Source organism: Ambystoma mexicanum, chromosome 5q (assembly GCF_040938575.1).
Source record: "Ambystoma mexicanum isolate Mex_15411 chromosome 5q, UKY_AmexF1_1, whole genome shotgun sequence".
NCBI lineage: Eukaryota > Metazoa > Chordata > Amphibia > Caudata > Ambystomatidae > Ambystoma > Ambystoma mexicanum.
Window position 1 is genome coordinate 737,751,407 of NC_090933.1, and position 25,644 is coordinate 737,777,050.

At 43.0% G+C, this 25,644-nt stretch overlaps 1 protein-coding gene across 1 annotated transcript in view; it reads right to left on the minus strand.

Moving 5' to 3' along the window:
- The window catches only part of CRISPLD1 (cysteine rich secretory protein LCCL domain containing 1), a 625,896-nt gene that overhangs the window by 33,657 nt on the left and 566,595 nt on the right, over positions 1-25,644 (minus strand). The window contains exon 14 of the mRNA XM_069621225.1: positions 8,286-8,416. Within this exon, the coding sequence (XP_069477326.1) occupies positions 8,286-8,416 (131 nt within the window). The remainder of the gene's footprint in view (positions 1-8,285; positions 8,417-25,644) is intronic.

Sequence of the window (25,644 nt, forward strand, 5' to 3'; positions counted from 1 at the left end):
CATCAGAACTAAGATTCAGAAACCCCCGGTAGCGAGACACTTTAATGAGAAAAGACATGCAATAGCTCAACTCAAATATGTGATCCTTGAAGTGGTCAGAACTCCAGCAAGAGGAGGTAACCCAAGCAAGCTCCTTATGCACAGAGAAATGTTTGGGATACATTACCTAGACTCACTTGAACCAATGGCAATGAATGAGGAATTTTCATTAACACCCTTCCTATAATATAAACACCTAGTTGTTCCTTGAAGATGACATATGTCATAACCAAGACACCTCTCTATGATAGACATGCACTTGTAAATGAATACTCAGTGTATTGTCAGTAGTGGTGTACATAACTACCCTCAAGAGACTGAATTAGATACAAGAGAGACAGCCTAACATTATTGGGTTGTAGAGTAAATGAGACATGATGTCAATATCCGTGTATCTTGTGTCTATCACATATATGTATATATCCTATTGTATATTTCCCTATGCACTCAGACCTGGATTGAACTGAAATTGACATGGTCAGCTCTATATAACACATTGTAACCCAAAACCTGTTTTTAACTTGCATATGTATGATACTAGGTGGAGTCATCCTTCCTACCACGTGCAAAAAATCACTGAAAGCACCACTCTTTGAAGAATTTCACAGCTCAGCTGTCAATGTGCAATCATTTAGCTGAATTCGTAATGCGTTGAGCCAATCTCATACAAATAATCATTTGGAACTTGTACGAAGTATGAAGATAAATTGACACAAATTCATGATTAAGATTTGCTGCAGCTGACAAAGGAAAATACTTCCCGAAAAAGCGTAGAGCTCATAGTTTTGTTTCTTATTATTACTTTTGTATTACAAATTACATATTGACACATGTCAGGAAAGTATAAAGCATCTTTATTGTATCGAATTGTATTAGAACTGTTTATGACTTTTCAAAAGTTTTGACTGAGTTTTCTCAGCATCAATGGTGTGCAGGAGATGGGAGCGTCTGTCAATTTAGGACACTACTACTTTCTTGGTACACAGTAGCAGCTTATTGTGCCAGATCTGCATTTTCTCCCTAGCACCCAAAGACACACAAGATTCATGAAGTAACATGCAGTAAGCGTTCCTAATATTGATTTTACATTGGTGTACGCACCACTAGATCGTAGCTGTAAACTCCTGAATGGAACGCCAGACTTGTGGCGGACCCGCAGCATTGGAACCCCACAAGGCAGAACCCCAAGAAGAGGTTGTGGTGATGCCACTGAGGGAAGTACATGGTGGACAGCTGGTCTGCATAATGATGCTGATACCAGCAGCGTGGGAATGCCATGATGTGTGCAGGCGAGCAGCCGAATGCTGCAACACCGTAACAAAACGGAAAGAGGAGAGGATACGGACGCCAAAGAAGAGAAGGTGCCAGTAGCTCAACAATGAAGAGCAAACTACAGAGCAAGATGGCTTCTGAATACATTCCCCTGCAACAATGAAGGCAAGGGGGAGAACGGGAAGCCCTGGAGGATCAAAGGGAATCATTACATCACACAGTTTACTTGTCATAGTAGAAGCTACGAAACGAAGTTGACTTTGAAACAAAGTAGCTGTAAAAATTTTGAATTAAGACAAAGGATTGTTGAAAAGCTGAACATTGTGAAAGAAAACCAATACATAAAAATACCCTTGGAAAAGGGGAAGAAAACTCATCCTCCTGTACAAGAAAAAGATCAAGAAAGAAAGAAAGAAAGAAAGAAAAAAAGCAAAAAAGAAAGAAAGAAAGAAAGAAAGAAAGAAAGAAAGAAAGAAAGAAAGAAAGAAAGAAAGAGAGAGAGAAAGAAAGAAAGAAAGAAAGAAAGAAAGAGATACAATTGCAGAAAAGCTGAACAGAGGGAGAGAAAACCAATACACAAAAATACGATGGGGAAAAGGGGTAGATCACTCTTCATTTTGTACAAAAGAAAGAAGGAAAGAAAGAAAGAATGAAAGAAAAAAGAAAGTAAGAAAGAAAGAACACAAGAATAAAAGAAGGAAAGAAAGGGATGAACCAGTGTAAAGAGGAATTAGGCAATTGAGCCAGATACAACGCCTAATTGATGAAGCTAGGTGGAACTGTTATTGTATCAGAGAGAAAGAATATCAAAGTAACACCACCTGCGAAGAATACATTGAGGCCCAAGGTCATGAACACAAATCTAGTAAAGAAACCCCAAAATGGAACTCCAGAGAACAGGGAAGCTCAATAACGCAAATGAGGAATGTCAAAAACTGATCAGAGAAGTCACAGGAGACTATTCCCGGATTGGATATTAAAGACTGGTAGTAGAGGTACCCTCAGGAGAAGGAGGTCATTCTCCCGACCTAAGCTAGTTTTCAAAAGTAGTAGGGTCAGTTAGGATAGCTTTGGACAGCTGATTTATTTATTTGGGACACTCATGACTGACAAACAAGCACCCTAGCTGATAACAAAGGTAGGGATCACCCATCGTGATAGGGATATATAGGCATATAATGTTACTTTAATACAATATCAAACATCATGCTATTTGAGAGTATGTGTCCTTTTTGTGACTCACCACACTTCCCAGACGATGACATGTTTTCAAGACCCTGCAGAGGATGTTACCATTTATTTAAACATGTTAATGAAGAAAAAGACCCAGTGTGTGCTTAAAACTATAGGTTTTGTGGAAATTATGTTTAATTAAAATAGGCTTACTAAACACAAAGAGGCAGTTTCATAAAACATTTGCACCTTAATACGAGCAGCAATCATGGGGTATCCTGCATAAGTGACTAGCCCCTTGTATAGGTCAACCCAGAGGCTAAGCTCATCCTCTGGGGACAATAACATTAACCCATACAATATTTTGCGTTTGAATTTCAATCTGTGCCTAGACCCATCTGTTTGCTGGATCAACTACAGTGCATGCTAATTTGGCACCCTGGGATTGCATAAGAGTTTTCAGACTCATTTTTTCCCACTCAAATACCAGAGCAAGAGCAGATGAAGAGACGCAGAGCCTGATTTACAACAGTGTTTTCCAATGCAAAATCCCATTGAAAAACGCTTTGTAAATGAAGCCCTTGGTCTCTTTGTAACTTGATGGATTCTTTAAGGTTAAGTGGTGTTTCATGTAGCATTGCAGTACATTAACCACATTTGTTCAATTCAGAAAAGAGCTCAGTGCCCTTTACAGGGTTTGATAATCCTCGTACATTCCATGTGAATAGTTTAACAAAGCCCATTCTCATACGTACGAAACATTGGTACAATCATCAACATGGACAAATGTAGACCAAAAAATACTATAACATTTTGACATGAGGCAATTGTAATTTGTTCCCAACACGAATTTACAAGAAAGGATAATTGGATATCCAATTGCAGCACTGATATGTATGCTACTCCAGGCAGGCAAAAGTAAAGGGACTTTAGGGGAAAGGGAGGGAGTATGGTGCTCCAAGATAACAGTTATAAGAACAAACCTGCACCGCATATCAACTGTCATGCTGTACACAAGTTTGAGATACACCTTTACTGCCTAATAGGCTCTGTTGTCACCATACAGTATTCATCATGTGTATGTGTGCCTAGCAACCCAAACTTGATAGTCAATGAATGTAGTATGAGTTGCATGGCTAGGAACCTCTTCCTTTTTTCCACTGTGCCTTCGGCATAGTCTTGATTGATATAGGTCATGCTGCTTTGGCAATTCAGGGTCCTTTTGCTTTGGAAACTCATAGAATATCCTGATCTTGTGTTGCTAGTTTTTTTATGGTCCCATTTCGCCTTTTACTAGCTCAGCTGATGGGCTTGTAGAATATCTAGGTAATATGTCATGGGGGTGTGATGAATTGCCATCTGGCAAGGGTGTGAAAGCTCCGTCATTTGTGATTTGTATTACTTAGTAAAATAATGCAGGCAATCTAATCTCTGAAAGGGCAATCTGATTATCAGATTGCCCTTTCATAAGATGCTTGCCAAAACCATAGTGTGTACTTGTGCCCTGCTCAATCAGTATCCTGATCTGCAGCACCTGCTCTACCAGTGGCTCAGAGCAGGTTCAGAGGTCACAGTTGCCCATTTGACAGCTGCAGTGTCAGCCAAGTCTCTGCAGTGCAGGGGCAGCATTTAAGGTATGCAGCCATGTACCAAAACTGTGATGATCATAAGTAGCCCCTGCTGGTGGCAGAGTGAACTCTAAAATAAGCCATGCCTGAGTTAAGGCACAGTGCATGACCCTACTTTTAATCATTGCATCCCCATCTAGTTTGATATCACACATGTGTCAGCTCCTGTGCGCCATCTCAGCTGTGACACATGATGTTTATTCTGCCCAGACAGGCTAGTCCTGCCAGACACAGGGACCTGAATGCTCATGCCTCCTCTTTGATTTATTTGTGAGGGTAGGTACGGATCTCCTCCAGAGACAGACACACAACAGGCAGCTGTCCTGGACCCTGGCATCAAAGGAACACACCCATTCAAAGGGAGTAACCTCTCAACGGGGTGCTGCATTTCTAAAAGCCTTTGATCCTAGTGGGAATGGGGGTGGGTAGTGTAGACAAGATAGCTCTGTACAGTTGGGGAAGACTTTCACCATGTGGTTTCTTTCTGCCTCTCAATCTCTCTCTATCTCTCTCTCCCTCTATCCTGTCTTACACTTCATATAGAGCAATGCACTTTAGGTGTGATGTCAGAAGGACAAAGCCAATTTATTTTAAGAACAGGGATTGGACCACTAAGGCAGGCTAGCTTTAGTCGAATCACCTGTGGGCTTTTACCTTTAAAATAAGGGTTCTCACACCACTTCTTTGAATCATCTTTGAATTTTCTTTTAGAGCCCAACCATTGAATAAGATTTCATTTGGACCCTGTTGGGAGAGAAGACCTTCCCAGAGTCCTTCCAGTTGTGAGGTGAAAGCAGGTTTTCCAAGGCATACAAAATCTGCCTCCTAACCATCCACAGGGATCATTGGGGTGAACCTGCTGCTGGAACAATGCCTGCCTCTCTGCCAGTCACAGCAGTACCCTGTACCTCATCGTGTTGACTGACCCTTGTAGTTGTGTGTCAGCCTCCCATGTTTGGGTTCCAGAGGGGCACTGGAGTGGGACTCACAACAACCTGAGGTGTGATCTGCTGCTGGAGTAAGACCTGCCTCTCTGCCAACCACAGAAGTACCTAGCGGTACCGATGGAATTCATTGTGTTGAAGGATCCCTGCAGCTGTGTGTCATCCACCCCCATGTTCAGAAGCACAGGGAAATGACCAATCTTGTCTCTGAGCCCCTCTGAGAGTTAAGACAGCTGGGATCCTAGAGTTTCCTGCTGATTAACTGCTTGGAGCCATGTTTGAAGAACCATTTGGCACATTTGTACCACCAAGACCCTCAATTGCTGCCCTTATCACTCCCCCAATCTTCAAATTGCCTGCACAGTGCCAAGAAACCTGATGTGGCGTAGCTGGACCACCAAGAAACCTAGCAAGGTACAATTGAATGCTAACTCCCTCCCTTGGCTCATTTATGGGCCCTCGAGAGTGGTTAGGTCACTTTTATCCATGCTGCATCCAAGAACATATCCTTTTAAAGAACATTGAGGTTATTCTTTTACTTACACCCCTGATTCATTACTCAAGGGTGCTGCATCTTGATATCTTTGCTTATTCTGTGTTCTTTCCTCCGGGTGGGTTTTATTTAGTTTTTTCTATTTAGGTATTATTGTGCATGGTGTGTTTAATTAGAGTATATATATTTTTATAGAACATTGACTGGACATTCCTTTATTTTAGATTGTTATACTTTGCTGTTTGGGTTGTTACTGAACCACATTCACACCCTCTTGCGCGTATAGCCTTCCTTTGGCTCATCTACCACAACAAACAAACAAGGTATATCCCTTAACTGTGGCTGTTTTACCTTTTATGATTGTGTTGGTTCTTGGCTTGCAGACATGTGAGGGTTGAGTAGGTACTTTATCCTCTACTCATCCTTTTACCCATGTAGGACAGAATCCAATTATCACAGGAAGTGTTAGTAATTGGTGAAGGAACCAAGAACCAAGACTATGACCACATCTTCTCCTTCTTTAAAATCTATATTATATGCTAAGGTTATTGGGCCTGTATCTGTTTAAAACATTAAACCAAAGTTGGGCAATGTCAAATACCATCTTATGAATTTTGAAGCTCTCTACCGCGCATGCCGGGTTATCCTGTTTCACATAACTTTGAACCACACATCATATTTTCCAGTTCCAGACCTTATGGCATTGGTATCCTACTGAATGTGGGACATGCTGTCTTTCGTCTGAGCCATGAAAAGCTTCAAGGGTGGGCCCAACTCATTCTTGAATTCAGAAATGTCAGGATCTGCAACTTGCTAGGTTAGATATTGAGATCTGACAGAATCACAGAAATGTTTCTTTGCGGTCTAATGCATCACCATTATTATGCCAATCGGCTTGTTGTTTTCTAGGCTGGGTGTTATGTATGGAGTTGCTAAAGGCAGGAGCTGCCACACTGTGGTAGTCTGAGAGGATGTTAAAACAGCGTCAGCTTCCCCAATCTACTCACGCACCGGAAAATAAAGAGTTTATGGTTCTGGAGCCACATATGTGGCCCCGTTCTGTGCTTCCTTTTGACGCTTTGGTCCTAGGCGGGTGTGCTTCCCCTCCTATGCTGGGGCTTTCAGGGCTTTCAGGGCCACAGGGTAGAAAATACATAGCTATGCCTAGCGGATAAATTGTGAGAACACTAAAGATACTGTGCTGATCTCACCGTTGTTATTAGAATTGAATATTTAGCTAAAAAAGGTGTATAGTGCCCTAACCAAGCCAATACGTGTTTCAAGATTATGCAGTCTTTTTCAAGGCTTTATATTGGCAAATACAAGTGTACATAAGTATTCCAAGTATCATATCTTATGGCCAGTTAAAATTTGACTGAGGCAGGTGGAATATCATGGGGAATGTGTTATCACAACCAGTATAATTACCAAGCGTTGATTGATATAGTTTGTAAGGTCTGTATTTTCCTTAAACCATCGGGTCTACTCAATATGTTTATAATGAAGCACACGGGGGCTTTAGAACAGAAAGAAGAAATTGTGATTGATAGGGGAGAGAACGAAAGGGAGTATACATAGAAATCAAAGAGCAAAGATAACCCGGTGCAAGCCCATGGACACATTTAAAAGTAAAGCAAGTGAACCATAATTGAAGATGACCTTCGAAGGATAGCCAATGAGCTTCTGTTGAGCTTCTGGCCCCTAAATACTGCAATGCTCTTCCATTACATATAGAACGTATCTCTTCTTACTCTCTATTTCACACTACTCTTAAAAGTCATCTTCTTGCATCTATGGTTTAATTCTTCTGTTTTGGGCTGAAATTGTTGTCAATCCATTGATTGTTGGACTGCCTTTCATTATATGGACAAATATAAGTACAAATAAAATAATATTATTAACAAATTCAGTGAAAAAACATGAGACTGGTTTGTGAAGCATTCACTTCATAGCTTACATGTGCTGACGGCATGGCACAAAATGGCAGCTGCTGTACACTGCATTTCGTGAAATGGCCATGCATGCCGTTACTTCCCTGAGGTGCCTCGTCACTGCCGTGTCAACTGCAGGCATCACACATTGGTGAAACAAATGTGTGCAGGGCAGTGGGTCATACTCCGTGTCCAATTCACACTGATGTGGCACCTGGCAGCACGGCAGGAAAAGTACATTTTGTGAGGAAAGCAGGATCTTGTGCAATGATGATGTGTATGTGACCTTACTTCGTGAGAGCATTCCAAGGGTTGAAAAGTCATTGATTTAAGGAAGCAGAGGTGATGTTTTCATTTGTTGTGTGAATTGCAAAAAAAAAAAAGAAATATTGCCTCACCACTGTAGCTTTGCTACAATTACTTGCCTTCTATTTAGTGCAAATGTTTCAGGGCCACAGAGTTTGCAGATACCTGGTAGCACTGTCCCATTAGTCGCCTACAATAATTTCACTAATCTATCAAATCCTGCGAGACAGGAGCCGCATGTATCAGTATTCGATAATGTGTAGCGCAAGTAATACACAAGAGCGCCTTTTCTGTAATAAGCAGCTTGTTGGGGTTATGGTTTAGAGGATTACAGGCGACAGGCAGCTCTGGCACTGTTTCTACAGCAGCGGCACAATAAGAAATAGCACAGCCTGGGAAAGCACTCATGTTAGCCTATTCATCTATTCATGCACTGACACAACATAGCCGAGAATGCATTTCCCAGGAGTATACAATCACCGTAGTTCTACGTCTGTACCTTTCTGAAAGGACTCCGTTTTGGAATGAACCAGTGTAGTGCTTTCTTTTATCTACCGGCATGATATCAATGTAACCTCCATTATTGCGAACAACACCAGCGTGAACTGCTGCCCGGCAGATACTCGATATCTGGAAGAGAGGAATACGAGAGTAGTTGGATTCACTGATGCTCTTTTTGCGTATTCAAAATTACTATTACATTTTATCTGGTGAGAAAAATAGATACCACCGAACACACAAATTCAATTTAGGTACAAACTCGACTTAATAGGCATGATTATGATGTTTTAGCCCTTTGGATAAACCCTAATGTGGCCGCCATGTGAACACGTGCTATACTTTGACTCAAATTCGAATGGAGAGGGGGCAATTGTCCAACGCAGGGCAAAGGGCAATGAGTGAGTGCAACCAGGCTCCTACTCAGAAGGTCATCATGTCATTGTCAAATGCAACTTTTCAATGACCAGATGAATTATTTATTTGTTTAGTGGTGTCTTCTTGGTTTGAAATCAAAACTTACACAAATAACCCCATACATCATCACAAAAACATAAAATATAAAGCAGCATACACAAACAGTTTAAGATTAAAAATACATTATCCTCACCTTCAAAACCTAGAGGTAAAAAACTTATCATTTATAAACAACTCATATTGATCCTACATAAAAAATGTAATAGGGAAATAAAGAGTGCAATGGAATGACAACTATAGATCCTTTCCCATAGGGATATCCAGGGTTCACATATGAGATTACTGATGACTCTACCAAAGCAAAAGAGTCTTAAATTCGAAAAGGACATCACAAAACAAAAACAGATGTTTAATATTTTCCATGTGTTTTGAGCAATAGCTACATAGTTGGGTCAATGGGTTAGAGCAATCCCAAAAACGTATGTTCTCTCTAATGTGCAGGAGGTTCAATCAGAATCTCAGCACGGCAGACCTGTGCTTTGGTGAAGGAAAGTGTGCCAAGTATGAAGTCTGCTACATCGACAAAGCGCCTTATATTTTAATAAATCTGCACAGGTCTCACACCATTTGAGTTCCCTTAGGCAACGATAACACATTTTTTCCCAAAACAACCCCAATGCAGTTCAATCAAAATCAAGCAATTTGTGATATATCTCCAAGAAAAAGTTTAAAGATAGCACAACTTTCACTTTGTAAAATGTAATCACTTGCAAGATTGAACATTTGCCAATTTTTCTAAAATGAGCTGTTTAGTTTGTTCACGAGGGACTTTTTATTATGCTGAGCTGAGTTCATAAATCCCAGAAATTTTAAGTTGTTCATCATCTCCAACCTACGCCCCGACAACAATCAACTGTGTCTGCTCACTTTTCTACCAGCTGTAAAATGCAAGACCTTAGGATCATGGGCACTCCAACAAAAACAGCACAGAGCATGTGGTGGTCACTCGGGGCTCCCCCCTGAACTGAAAAATGGCAGTATAATTGGAAAAGCCCCTTGGAAACAAAGATATAATGAATACAGGAATTTCCCAAGCATCCAAGGTAAATTCCATGTATTAAAAAAGTCACTCAATGCTTAGCTCCAATGCAGACTTTCAATGTGTAGTCGTTGTCAGAGCTATTTACTACATCTCCAGTAAAGACTTTCCCTAAAGGATCTGAATTAAAATCCCCTGCAATCAATATAAAATCATTTGAGAAATCATGCCATTTGGTTAAGATAATTGCTAACTCATTCATAGTCATAGGGTCTCATTACAGCAGGCGTTAAAATGCAAGGCGCTAACCCGCCTTGGTGCTAATTACGGCACCGTAATTTACGGTGCCGTAATTAGCGCCTTCCCCACTCCCATTATGCCCTATGGGGCAACAATGGGAATGGGGAAGGGTAAATGGGGAATGGGGATTTACCGCCCCACTCACCTTGGAATGGGGCGGTAAATCCGCCATCCACCATGGTGTAAACATAGTTTACACCATGGTGGTAAAGTAGGGAACTTACCGCCTGGGTTGTAATGAGGCCCATAGTCATTTTTAAAGTGATCTGTGCATCATCTGTGCATCATTAAAATACAAATTAATTAGTAGAACAGTGGATGAAACTCCCTTAATGTTGATATGGATCGCTAAGAGCCCTGGATTTGTGCCATCAGAAATAGCCACATTCGAGGCCCAACATTAGTTGACAGTGACAAGCAGGCCATTTTGAGGTCTATCCTTTGAACCATATAGTACAGATTGCGCTATTGATAAATATCCATCCAACATTACTTTATCTCATAAACATTTTTCCTGAAGCATGATGATATCAAAACTTGTTAATTTCGCACAGATAGTAGGGTCTTTCAGAGGTTGAGAGTATCCTCTTGAGCTCCAGGACCTTTCACTAATTGTTGAGTACTCGCTAAAAGCCGGGCCTTTTGATCGAGCTGTTAACATTGAAAGAACTTAATGAAGAGGCCAGTCAAGACCAGTTGTATGTTAAGGAATCCTGTTGGCAAGGTGTCTCTAAAAAGGCCACCTTACGATCTGAGGATGTTCCTTGCACAACATTTCTAATAACGGGAATAATGGACACTTTGTGGATAAATTTCCGTCTTGTCCCACATACTGACGATAATTTACCATGCTTACTCTCCTTAAGTCAAAACACCTATAATGTCACTGGCCACAATAATGTCACTCACAATTCTAGAGGACATGTTGGTGGCTACAATATCCATTCTAGAGGTATTCAAAAAATCAACAAGTGCAATATCACTTGAAAATGTCATACACAAGGAGGTAATAGAAGAGCATATTCCATTGATTAAGCCTCGTCTGTTCTTCCAAACGAAATACCGATTCTAATACAAATTGTGGGATGTGAAAAGGTCCTTGGGACACCAATGTTATGTAGGGACCGTTGTTTGAAAAAAAATCCCCCCCATGAGTTATCCATCCCCTGCCAACAAACAATTAACAGAGGCTTAGTTCCTCAAGAGAGAACCTTTGGGCTCCCGGCCCATTCCTCCCGACCGGCAGGAAGCAATTGGCAGCGCAGGGGGATCAGCCCTTGATTGGAGGGGATAGGAGTTGAATCATAAGGTGGACCCACCCCTTTAGACCCACCACTTTGGAACCACCCTTTTGTCAAACGGTTTGCTTCGTAGAAATTACATGTTTTATTTTCAAAATGGGGGAATAGGATTAGACGTTAACCCCCAAAAAATAATAAATGTGTACCAAAAGTAGTTCAAGTTGATTCCATTGCTCCGCTTCCCTGCTCAAACTACAGACAACTGCACTTTACAGCACTTTGTGAGCTTTGCATATAAGCTCATTAATAAGCACAATCCAGCTGGTAATGCTCTGCCCCTCCACAGCACGCAGATCCTCCAATATCCGTCTCACTGACTCCAGCAGACAACTGCACTTGGCAGCACTTTCAGATGTTTTTACCTACAACGTCCATGATCCTTCACTGCTGACTGTGTTGAGTGGGGCTAATGAGAGTTGTAGGGCAACGCATCTAGAGATTGACAGTTTGGCTAGCCATATGTTAAGACCTCTGTAGGTCAAAGAAAGAGTTAAATCATATATAAGTGTCAAGGTTATACTTGTAAGCCCTGGAAGATGTCACCCATGAAGGCGGCTGGCATTAGAATACAGCCATTCCATTTCGAAAACACAGGGTCTGATTTACAAAAACGTTTTACCATGGTGCAATCCCATTGAAAAATACTTTGCAAATCAGACGCATAGTAAATTATTGTTTCTGTTTCAGAATCTCAATTTGCTCTTTCCTTTTTTGAAATTTCAAATGTTTTCTCTGATTTTCGCAAGAAATAAAAGATTCAGTGTAAGCCATATTTAAGTTGAAAAACATACTAGAATGACAAAGGGTAATTTATGTCACACAAGTGAGAGAACAGAGAAAGGGAAGGGGGAGACGAGTTTAATGAAGGATAGGGGTAAAGGTGGTTATGAAAAAGAGCAGGGTCAATTTACCTCACTTCTAAATAATGTAAGGTTCGAGGAAATATCACGTGAAAAAGGTAGGAGTCACTTTTGTACTAAGGTCCGATGAGTTTTGCATGGGGTTTGGTATGGTAAAATACTCTAAGCAGAGAATGAAAGGATCAGAGTTTGCTAAGTGGGTGTGATGTATATTTCATATACTAGAGTCTCTAACAGAACGTGAATGGAATTGTTAATGTTCTATATGAAGGAATGGTTCTATGCCTTTAGCCTCCCATTGGAGACCACTTAAAAAAGAGTCCCAAATGCGCCCCTCCTGTCCCACCCAGTCACCACCTCTTTGTTGGCCAGCCCCAACCGAAGCCCTCGTACACTACTCCCCCTTCTGTTCTAGCTCATCCCCCTTCCATGACCACCTCCACCCCTTCCCTCATTCCCCAGCCCCACAAATCCACTAAACTGCTCCCTCACTTCTTTGTTGAATTCACGCTGCACGGCATGCGGATTGTCCTCCTCTCAAGGCACAGTTGATGAGTGCAGCATTTCCTGGATGGCATCTTTTAGAGGTGGCCAAGGAAACACGGTCCAAAAACTGTATACAGAGGTATATCATGTAGGGACTATGCATGAAGACTTGATCATATCTTATTACCTAAGTTTGGAGATGCAGCATCTTACTATACAACATTAGTATTTGTATGGTTCAAATATGTGTACTGTAAGGCCCATTGCTTGCTAAGAAACAACAGTAATAATGACAAATAAACAAGCACGTTGTGCCCGCAGAGAAACAGATCTTAAGCCCTGTGTCCGCTGCTGAATATTTACAGTAGCATACTGCTATGCTGGCAACCATTTCTCCTGTCCCCAAAACCAACACAAAATATATACAGACACTCACCACAAAGCAGGCTAGGCTAGCAGGCTAAGAGTCAGACTTTCAAAAAACTGTCAGTCAGGAAATATCTTTCCAAGCTTCTCCAGCCTTTGAAGGCCTAGTCGCTCCACAGAACTTGTGGAAAGTGAAACTAGTGAGAGAAGAACGGGCCACCCCCTCCAGTGGGCAGGACTGTAAACCATATGACATTTTCAGTCTTGTGTGTATAAGAAAAGAGTTCATGTGCAAGCAGTTTCACCACACTATATGCAAGCTTCCCACTACAGTGTACAAAGATTCTCAACATATCATGTATATGTGTCAACATGCAGTATATACATTTTAATGAATAGCCTACATATTTGAATGATAAATATATATGTTTTGACATGCAGATACACGGATTTCAGTTTACAGTATGCCGTTTTATTATATTGTAGATGCATTACAATATAACATGTATGTCAGCATATAGCATAAGCAAATTCTTATATCATGTGTGCATGTCAGCATGTTGTGTATACAAGTTATTAGAATATAGCATGCACATCCCATTATTTAAGATATTGGTCACTTTGCAATGTATACATTTCAATATGCATTTAAATATACAATATATGCAGCACAATATACTGTGTATACATCTCACCATACATTGCATATATCTCAGCATACAGTGTATGCCTTTCAATAGGTAATGTATGTAGCTCAATATACAATATATGTGTCTCAATGTACAATTAACATGTCTCATTGTACAGTGTATATGTGTCAATATACAATGTATACATCTCAGTATACTGTATACACACACACATATATATATATTTACGATATATTAGCATATAATGAATGTATCTCAGTATACAGAGTATATATTTCAATAGATAATGTAGTCATCTCAAAATACTGTATACATGTTGCAATATACCATGTATGTAATTCATTGTAGAGTGCATATGCATACATACTTCTTTATATCATATATGAATTTCACTATATAACATATACCTCTCAGTGTACAATGAATGTATCTCAGCATGCAGTGTATCTATTTCAATATATAAAGCATGTGTGTAAATAAACAGAATGTACATCTAGTATAGAATATCTGTCTCTCAGTGTACAGTGTATATCTTTCAGTATCTAATATATGCACCTCAATACATGAAATGTACATGTCAGTATGCATTTCAGTGGTCAGTATATACATTTATGAATCTTGAATTGTGTCCCAAATGCCCCCCCACAATTGTCCCCCTTTTTTCAATAGGTGTGTCTCATGCTCTAACCCCTCACCTTTCCTCATCCTTAACCTTCAAGCACCTGCCGCTTTAACTTCTCACTGGCCCTCATTACAACCCCGGCGCTAAAACATGGTGCTATTAGCACCATGGTTGGTGCCGGTGTTGTAACAAGTCCGCCATGGAGGATTGGGGAAATACCGCCCCATTCCAAGGTTGGCGGGGCTGTATTTCCCCATTTCACCATGGCCCTTCCCCATTCCCATTTTCGCCCCATAGGGCTCAATGGGACTGGGGAAGGCGCTAAGTACGGTACCGCAAATTGCGGTACCGTAATTAGCACCGAGGTCCCTTTGCGGCAAAACCAGCCGTTAAGGTCGGGTCCCGCAAAGGGACCTCATAATCAGGTGTTAAGGGTTTAACGGCGCCGACACCTTTTACCGCGCCGTTAAACCCTTAATGCCAGGGTCGTAATGACCCCCACTGTCTTTTTTCCTTCTTTCTTTTTTCTTTCCCTTTTTTCTGATGACGTTTCCCTGACTCTTTTTCATTATTGCCATCTGGGCAGGTAGTCAGGAAACCTTTCTCAAACATTCTCTTTGTATTTGTTGCAATAGATTCATCAAACTGACTTAACATGACATTATCGTGAAATGACATAATCGACTTGTCATACTGTAGCCAAACGTTTCAAGGATCTCTCCAGTGATGGTGATGTGTAACAAAGATACATTTTAGAATTCCAAGTTATTTTTCTATGTTTTTACATTTCTGCAGTGTATGCGTCTTCCTTCTACCTTTACTGGTCTACATCTGGGTAAGTGGGAGCTATATAATTAGGGTTGCACAGCGTTCTAATTTGCCTTCTTGTAGATGCAGAGGTCTTAGGACACCCTGTGTGTTATGTTATGTTATGTTATGTTATGTTATGTTATGTTATGTTATGTTATGTTATGTTATGTAAGTGGGCCTTATATTGGGTATTCCCTGCCATTTGCATGAACTCTTGGCATTTTGAGTCTGGAAAGAGAGAGAATGGGGTGGTTAATAGTGTAATTGGGCAGCGCTATTTTACTTTGGGTAAAATGCTGCTACAACTTAAATCGGATAAACTGCATTTTAGTGTGGATTGGACTATCGGTACTGAAACAACCTATGTTATTCCGAGTGCTGCAGGGTTAAATCGCAGGATAATTGAGATGATTCATGCCATAAAGTGTCCAGAGGCCATTTTTCAGATTGTGTGAATGTAATGGCTAGAAGCTGGTTGGTGTGTTGTTCAATGTAGTGGATGCAGGAAGAGGCTGGCTGTTGTGAGTGGATACTTGTGGCAGGGCCTCAGCCAGCACTTGCTCCATCTAGCAACAATGGAGAAGGTGACATCCCCTTAAAATTCTACACCATTCAAGATGATATCGACTTTGGTTGATCGGCAAGAACTCTGACAACCTTTCAGTGTTTTCCAAGATGACTCAAGGGATTCACGCGCACTACCTCACAGAGCCAAAATATAATGCTGCAGAAAGGTGAGCGCCTTGCTTTGCTTCAACATCTTTGAGCACTGACGCTGTTTATTCTCCCTTCTTACCTGTTACCTTACCTCTTTTCTCACAATGACTCCCTCAACACTCCAAGCCCCGGTTCTGCTTGTGCTTCATGTGCTACTTGCTTTCCTTCCTGGTATTCTCATTCTCCTTGCTCTCGGCTCTCCTTTTGGACAGATTCCTGCTTCCCTAGGTTCTGGCTCTCTCTTCCGAGCCGCCTGACTTCCTTGGCGTGTCATTCCTCACCATCCATCTCCCTCCATAGGGAGGCTACTTTCCTGTGGATTCTAACTATTGCATCCACTGTGGAAACCTACTGCAATCTCCAACGAACCATCTTGGACAAGGCTTTTTCCCCTTCAAGGGTTTTTCCCTTTGGGCTTGGACCACAAGAGACCCCTTGTTGCCCTGTTGCCATAGGGCTCATAGGAGACTTTGTGGGCTATGTCTATCTGCTACGAACCTCAGGCGAAATAGTGGAGGAGACATCACTGCTTACTCAGGTCAGTCTAAAGACACCTAATTGTTATAGCTTGCTCTGTTCAAGTTTAAATTAGTGTGTGATATGATATGATATGATATGATATGATATGATATGGCATTTGTAACGCGCCTATACACAAGTGTTTCAAGGCGCGACGAGGCAGGGAGGGGGGAACAAGGGGAAGACAGACAATGATCCTACTAGGCCAGGTGTCATTCAGACCGCGCAAGTGCAGGGGTAGGGGGAAGGGAAAAAGTGCAAGGGGAAGGGGGAGAGTGGGGAGTGCAGTACAAATAAATAGAATAGAAATAAAATAATAAATAAATAGGGCCAGCTGGTGGCAAGTGCAAGGTAAGTGCAGACAAGTGCTGGGGGGGGGGGCTGTAGGGATACAGAGACAGTCCCGCAGTGCAGAGGTTGCCAGGGAGGCAGTGCAAGTGAAGAGTGACTGGGCCCAGGACCGAGGTTGGTGAGAGTGGCCCAGTTGCAGAATCAGTGCAGTTTAGGTGAAGAATTTAGCAGGGGAGAGGGAGAGAGAAAGCAGAAGTGAAGAGGAAGGTTTTGAGGTGCTTCGGGAACCGGAGATGGTTCTCCTCAAGTTTCAGGGAGGCAGGAAGGCTGTTCCAGAGGGAGGCCCCTGCCGCGGAGAGAGATCTACCCCCAGCTCGTTGCTTCGAGAAGCGGCTGACCCTGAGGGAGTTGGAGACGGATGAGCGTAGGGCTCGGGAAGGAAGATATTTAGGAAGAGAGAGTTGAAGGTATTTAGGCCCCAGGCCCCAGAAGGCCTTGTGGACAATGCAGAGGGTTTTGAACTTAATCCTCGAAGCCACTGGGAGCCAGTGTAGAGATTTCAGTCCTGGAGAGATACGGTCCCTGGGCTTGAGGCCAAGGACAAGTCTTGCAGTTCTGTTCTGGGTGAGTTGCAGAGGGCAGAGAGTGGAGGCAGGCAGATTAAGATAGAGGCTGTTACAGTAGTCCAGCTTTGAGAGAACCAGGGCTCGGGAGACAGTGAGCTTCTGGGGGAAAGGAGAGGAAGGGAAGAATACCTCTGAGGAGGTGCAGCTGGTAATGTGACTTCTTAGAGACGTCAGATATATGAGGAGAGATGGAGAGTGTGGAGTCGAAGATGACCCCAAGGTTTTTTGCCTTGCAGGTAGGAGCAGGAAGAGGGCCAAGAGAGGCCGGCCAGAGAGCTGCAGGGAAGGAGGGAGTGGGTGTGCCGATGAGTAGGATCTCAGTCTTACTAGCATTAAGGCAGAGGTCATTGGCAGCACACCATTCCTGGATAGCAGACAGACAGTCAGAGATGAGGGAGGGAGAGGAGGAGGCCGAGGGTAGTCTGAAAATGAGCTGGGTATCATCCGCATAGCACTGAAAGTTGGGGCAGAGGGTGGCGATGCGGTGGGCAAGGAGTGCCAGATACTGGTTGAACAGCCAGGGAGAGAGATTAGATCCCTGGGGAACGCCACAGGTGGAGAAAAAGATGTCAGAGAAGAAGGACCCAAGTTGGACCTGGGAGGGTCGATTGGAAAGGAAAGAGGTCAGCCATGCCAGAGCCTGACCAGTAATACCCAGGTTATCACGGAGACGGTTGAGCAGGATGGCATGGTTGACAGTGTCAAAGGCAGAAGAGAGATCGAGCAGAATGAGAACACACGGAGTGTTGGAGTCGAGGTTCAAGAGCAGGTCCTCACGGATGTTCAGGAGAGCAGTTTCCGTGCTTCTGGCCGCTCTGAAGCCGGATTGATGGTCATGGAGACTATCAACAGCTTCAGCATGGAGGTTAAGCTGGGAGATGGCCAGTTTCTCCAGCAGCTTGCCCAGGAAGGGAGTGATGGAGAATGGGCGATAGTTAGCCGGACAGGAGGGGTCGGCAGAGGGTTTCTTAAGGAGAGGGTGCACAAGGGAGTGCTTGAGGGGGGATGGGAAGACTCCATAGGCGAAGGAGTGGTTGCAAAAGTCAGCCAGGGCAGGAGCCAGGGAGCGATGTGGTCCTTGATAGTTTTGGAGGAACAGGGGTGAATCTGTTTAGACGAGACTTTCATAGATCGGACTTGTCTGGAAACCTCGTCAGCAGAAAAAAGGGGAAAGGCAGAGAAGGAGGGAGGAGGGGTGGCTGCAGAAGGGCCAGAGGAAGAGCAGGGAAGAGAGGGGGGGAGGTGATAGGAGGAGAGTGAGGCAGGATGTCCTGAGTTTTAGAGATGAAGTGGGAGGCCAGTGCGGTGCAGAGGGCCTGGGAGGGGACAGGAGAGGTAGAGACTGCAGCAGGGTTGGCAAGCTCCTTGCAGATTTTAAAGAGTTCAGCCGAGTTGTTAGATGCCGCAGAGATGCGGGCTTGGATAAGGGCTCTCTTCTTGGTGAGAACAGAGAGACGGTATTGCCTTTGGAGCAGGCGGCAGGCCAGTTTGTCAGAGTGTGGACATAAATGCATGTTGGAAATGAAATGTTTCTGCACGCTGTTGGTGAGGATGAATGTGGATTTCAGCTTGGACACCAGGCTGAGAGTTAATTGCTAGTGTTGGCTGAACACTCTTCCTCCCCCATATTTGAACTCTCTCACTCTCCCTCTTTCTCAATCTCTCTCTCTATCTCTTTCGCTCTCTCGATTATCGGGCACATAGTGTGGTAGGATCAGAGAATGTCAGCTGAGGAAAAGGGCTGCCTTGTAACCTTCATATTCCTAGAAGGGTTCTTGGATGTATGCACATTTCTGTTTGCAGAATAGCAGTCCACAGGATATGAAAACATAGGTCCCTTGTTCTACTTCTTATGATACAAGGGGTGGACTCAGAGAAATCATAGACCCCACCCTGCTTTACCTTTACACAGAAGCCTTGCCCAGGGGGCTCCAACGCCCTAGCCAGTCAGAGCAGAGTCTCTCATGAGTATTTCCAAACCACACATTCCCGCATACATGTGTAAATAGTCCGATACATGTTTTGGTTAGTTGTTTTTTTGTGGCACATTGTTAATTATCTGTTGACAGGAGCATCACGCTATCAGTGTTCTCTTCACTCTCCTACTATTGTCACAGATCTCTGATTGTTCTGGTTATCCATAACAGCTGTACTCAGAACACAGTGGGCCAAAGAAGGGTTGCTGGTATATGTGGCATAACCTGTAGCTGTCTCTGGTAATTCTGTAATAATTGGCTAACCCAAAGCCTTTTGGCAGCATTTAAAAGTGAAGCTTATTCTGCATTGGGTAACAAGGGCCAGGCCTGTTGTTTTCTTACTAAGCCTGAAACCCTTCTGTGATGTTGTTTTGACTTCTCCACTCACCTAATGAATGAAATGGTGTCATTTCAAATCACGCACCATCTAAGCTAGGAAGTTTCAACCATGGCACAACAAGCATGAAAAGGGGTTACATCTTCAGTTTACCAGCATTTGCAAAAGCACAAGTTACACAATGAGATTTAAAGCCACGTGTATGTTCTCATAATATTAATATATTTATTTTCATATTCATTTAGAGAGTGTACTGTGCACAAGTTGCTACTGAGAGCTGAACAATGGAAAAAAGTATACAGTTGCATATGGCACACTTACAACAGAAATGTAAAAATCTAAAACATTTAAATATTTCCTGCCTCAGAGTCATGAAACATTCATAATCAACCACAATAGACATAATTAGAGTAAACCACTATTTTCTTTTTTTTCTTTTTTGACGTAGAGTAGCCTGGGGAAGGCCAACACATTCAGAATGTCATGCCAATGTGGGACACAAACAAAGACTGTGCTAAAAGATGAACGTGAGAAGAAACAGATGGTGTAATAGCTTTCAAAGTGAATAAAAAGTAATTAGTGATCTTCCCCTGTGCTCATCAATGCCTCACAATGTCCATAGATTTTAACATCAGGCTTGAACAAGAGGACTATCCTACCACTAGGTAATGTATAGCTAACTGTGGTGCTCTAGAGCTTACACACATTATTAATGATCACACCCACTGTGCTTATCACACCATTTATGTAATTCTTTGCAATGAGAACATTGTTATGGTCTGTTTATAATGAGAACATTGTCACTGTTTGCTCTCAGGTTAACTTTCCTGAGATCATTACCTATACATTCCGTTTGCATTTTTAACAAAGGTGGCCCCACTCGTGGAACAATCCATAGGACCCAACACCCCAATTAGACACAGTAAAGACATTAAACCTATCATCCTAATTAAGGGTCTTGAACATAACAAACCCAACATTTCAGCAGATCCACTAATTACAACACAAGAAGAAACGTTTGACAACTTTCACAACTGAATAAGCTTACCTTACCATTAATTTGAGGGTTAGAAGAAAGAGAGAGATCCAAATTGAATACCAAGATTTTAGAAGTTGGGGCAATGCAAGAAGTTGCATCAGGAACAAAAGCATCAGAAAGCTATGAAAGAATAGAACCTATAGAGTTGGCATTCGCCAACAAAGCAACTCAGTCTTTGTAGTGTTCAATTTCAGAACATGTGCAGCCATACATGTCTCATCCCACTGGAGGCAGTTCTGCAGATGTTGAATATCACTGCTGGATATTAGCTACATGTACAACAATGTGTCATCAGTATACTCATGCATGTGGATATCAGAGCCAGAGACCATACACTCAACCATGGCCATCCTGATAAATATATATCAGACACATGAATTAAGATGGCTCTGTGAGACACCTGGTAATCTCCTGTCATGTGATGTAGCATACACGATAATGGTTATTAACCATTTGCATGACCATCTATGTGATAGCTTAAAGACAAATATAACAACACCTTTTATTTAGAAGCAATCTTAAATGTGCTTGACTATGTTATCTTACAGCATTAAATAACATTTTGGAACCTAATAAAAGAGTAATATACCAGCTTGCTGACAGTGAATCCCCCACCCCTGCATATAACACACGCACATGTCAATGCGGCCATAGCTCATTGGCTAGAGGGAACACGAATTGGGCACAGTGTGGGTCTATGAAACCCTTGTTGTTTTTTCTTTGCCACATAACTACCATGCAACAGCTCTCACCCACTAAATTGTTATTCCCTCTAATACACCTGTTTATGCACTGAAGGTTGCATGCTCTAGTTCATAGATTCAGACCTCAGTATAGTCAGTCAGACGATGAATGCACCCACTAAAGAGTTTTCTGTGGTTTTCTGGGTTTTCTGTGCTGGTTGAAACATCATTAATTATAAGGCTTGCTCCGTAGATCGTTGTACTGCCTATACATGACACATTCAGACTCTAGGTAGACAGCTGCCTACTTAAAGGCTATTGTTACTGATGCAGAACTTTGTGAATAACCTACACATCACAGATTTCAGTACGAACCGGCCAAATGCAAACTTGTATCCTTCTATTGTAGTGGAGAATGACATTTTTGTCACCCAAAATTGACATTTCATTGACACACATCAACACTATTTTGGCCCTAAAATATTGCTAATGCAGTTGGTAGAGCGGTGCAAGATGTAGTTTATCATTTCAGCACTTGTCGTCTCCTTTCCATTCAAGAAGACTCTGAGCCTCATTACACGGTAGGCGTTAACCATGGCGCTATTAGCGCCATGGTTGACGCGGTATCTTACCGTGTCCGCCTTGGTGGATGGCGGAATTACCGCCCTACTCCAAGGTGAGTGGGGGCGGTAATTCCCCATTCACCAAGGGTCTTCCCCATTCCCATTTTTGCCCCCATAGGGCATAATGGGAATGGGGAAGGTGCTAATTACGGTACCGCAAATTGCGGTACCGTAATTAGCTCCGAGGTCCCTTTGCGGCACCCAACTTTAACGGCTGGTAAAACCAGCCGTTAAAGTCAGGTCCCGCAAAGGGAACTCGTAGTAAGGCGGTAGGGGTTTACCGGTACCGGTAAACCCCTACCACCTACCGTATAATGAGGCCCTCTGTCATTCAAAAGGGCTTATAGATCCATGCTATGTCCACAGTGCACACAGGCTTATTGGGCTGTAAGTAGGTTCAGTTATACTCTGGCCCATGTAACCCTGTCATGAAATCAGGAATTACAGAGTGTGATAGAGCAGCTCCTTGCAAGGGAAGTGGAATTCATTAAGTGGAATGTAGCCACTGTGGGTTGTTTTGTGTGAGATACACCTACATTATAATGTGACAAATAATAGATAAAGTGATAATATAATGCTTAAGCTTTAATGATCACAGCAACTCGTGACATGGAATGTCTGATTCTCAGGGAAAATCAGGAATATGTCACTCTCCCCACATTCCGGGCTACACAGACACTCTTGGCACTGCTCATTGATCACCTGCACTAAAGTCACGTAATGAGGTTCAGGCGGGAAATAGGAGCTGTTGCTATTTGGCATTACAGTGCACCCAAGCAGGCCCTTTAATGAATGCGGTTGCGCGTGAAACTGAGATCTGTCCTTCCTGAAAATCCCCTGTCACGGCCACAGCGCCATTCAGCATATTCAGAAACCCATCAAGCCTTTACTTCTGTTGACTGCACTTATTTGACAACCTTTGTGAGGAGGGCTTTTCTGCCAAGTGGTTTGCAGTTGGCAAGCGCGGTCCTAACCACTTTACCAGGCCACCTGACTCCCATGTTTGTTTGTTTTATTCGTATTTATATAGCGCACAACAGCCCGAGGACATCGTGGCTGTTGTGCACTATATAAATACGAATAAAACAAACAAACATGCAGTCCCACCAGTGAACAACTGGTGAGGGAGAGTTGATATGACAGAAATTGATGATAATCCAGATGGCGGGGAGTAGATCCATGCTAGATTCAGATTCGGCTGTGTTGCAGTAGATAAGAGCCAACACTTGCCTCATCCAATCATAGAGAAAACACCTTCTGGGCAGAACCGGACTGTAATAGAGGTCAGACACTCTGTGGCACTCAGTAGGCAGACAACAAAGAACCTCCATGACGAACCAGGAGAGGTGAATGTAAGCCAGCCAAAGGATTTTAATTTGGGGGAGAAGATTGTTTTTGTTTGGGCCCACAGGAGCTTGCACCTGCCAGGCCAGCTCCCCTGCACCAGTGGGGGTAAAGGGTTTGAAGGGTCCAAACTGTTTGCAGTTGAATCCATCAAATGATTTAAATATGTGAATCCTGTGAAAGAGGAGAAGTGAAAAGAGAGAGAGATGAGAAAAAAAGGGGAGACGGCTGATATAACATAGTTTTCTTTACCATTTTGAGATTTTGAGTACCCTTTCAGGTGCATTTGGTAGTACAGTCACACAATCTACTTGTCTGACTTATAGATGTGTATATGGAGTTCAGGGTTCTGACTTATTGTAATTACTGTCACAGCATTCCGTCTGGAACCAAGATGGATTAAAAGGGTATAAGTTGTAGTTCGAAATTTATATTTTTACTAGGAAGTATGTTACAAGTGTGACAGGATCAGCGTCCAGATCCTGCCAAAGGATTGCAGGGACCCCTCTCCATCTGGGGTGTGCAGCCTACCAGGGCATTGCCAGAGCTAGTGGAGATTAGAGTTGAGGAAGTTGAGAGAAACCCCATTTACTGACTTCTCAGAACGCGTGAAAATACATGGAAACATTAGTACCAATGTCCCATCCAAAATGCCTAGCAGCCTCTGTGCCTGCTTGCTAGATTTCTTGTGTTTGAATTTTAGACCCACATCTCCCAGAAATTCCTGGGCGGCAATCAAGAAAATCGAGAGTGAGCTGCAGAAACAAAGTGGGTATCAGAATCTGAGAAGCGCAGAACATCCAACTCCTGTGATGAACATAACACAAACCCACACCAACAGACAGTCCACATGTGAGCAGGTTAGAAAACCTTACTGGTTTAAAAAGACGGAAGCAGCAAGCACACACTGTTTTCACTGATGGTAGCATTGATCCCACAGGGGAATTCAAAAGGGGGTGAGGCAAAGCAGACATTTTGAAATCTCTCTCACCAAGTCCCTCACCCTGGGAAAAGTCTAGCAAGAAATTGGATTGCAAAAATAAAATACAAACTTCTGTAAATCAGGACAGAGACCAATCTCTAGAATGACGACCTTAGTAGACATGAAAATAGCCAGAGAGCACCTCTTGCATAAGCTATTTGTGAGAGGTGAATGGACCGAACAGGGCCAGGATGCCTGGTTGCAGGCCATCACGCGACAGGTCACTGAAACAGGGTCAGACTTATGGAGAGATCAGGGTCCATTACATGTGGCCCTGAGTGAACTATATATGGCTCCTAAAGCCAAAGAGGAACACAATAAGATTGCCAGGATAGCAGCATACCTGTACCTATATATGGGAGACATGCAGGATAGATGTGCTGAAAGCCAAAATCTGGCAAATAGGCAACAGATGGTGTTAGAGAAGGTCCAATCTGACCTGGTCTCTTCTGAGCAGAGGCTGCAGAGGAGCCAGGAGTCAGAAGATGATAGTAGGCAGTACATCATTAAAATAAAAGAGGATATGGGCATCCTACAACAGGAAAAGACAGACCAGGATACCAGATTTCTGGCCTTGCAGAAGGAACACCAAGAAGGTTTGGACTCCCTACTGCAAAGCCAGAAAAAGCTGGAGCAACAGCTAGACTTCAATAGGGCATGTGCTGAGCAGGTAGTCACCCTGCAAAGCCACCTAGATAGAGAGAAGGCAGAGAGCAATAAACTGATTTTGAAAGACCTGGATACCCAGACAGAGTTTGACCAGGAGCGCCAGAAAGCTGGTGCCTTCCAAAGGCAGAGGGACGACCTGGCGGCACAAATGCAGGCTCTTAGTCAGGAAAGAGACGCCATAGGCCAGGAAGTCTGCCATTTAAAAAGGAAAATGGAAGAAAATCACCTGGCCCTCCAGGGGCTGGGTGACCTCCAAAAAGAAAACCAGAACTTGTCAGAGCACACCAGGAGGGTGGAAGAGGCTCTGGCAAGAAAGGAGCAGGCCAATAGGGACACAGCTCAGGAGATAAACCTCCTGCAGCAAAGACTGGCCCAGTTCTCCAGGACCAACCAGGAAGCACAGAGGGAAAATGAGGCTCTTTGCCAGCACAATGAGAGGCTCCAGCAACAGGTAGCGATGCAGGAGAGACTGATAGAGTCGAGTAAGACCTTAACAGAGGAACTGAAAGCACAAATGCAGGCTCTTGCATTGCAACAGGGAGCAGGGGCGGATAGAGATGAGGTTCGCTGGGAAATGGAAACTCCGGAGCATAACCTCAGGAGGCCCTCATACCTCTCAGTCCCTGGACTCTACCACCCCCATGTCCCCTGGCGCACATGAGCACAGGGCCACAGGGATGGCAGATTACTATCCAGCTAAGAG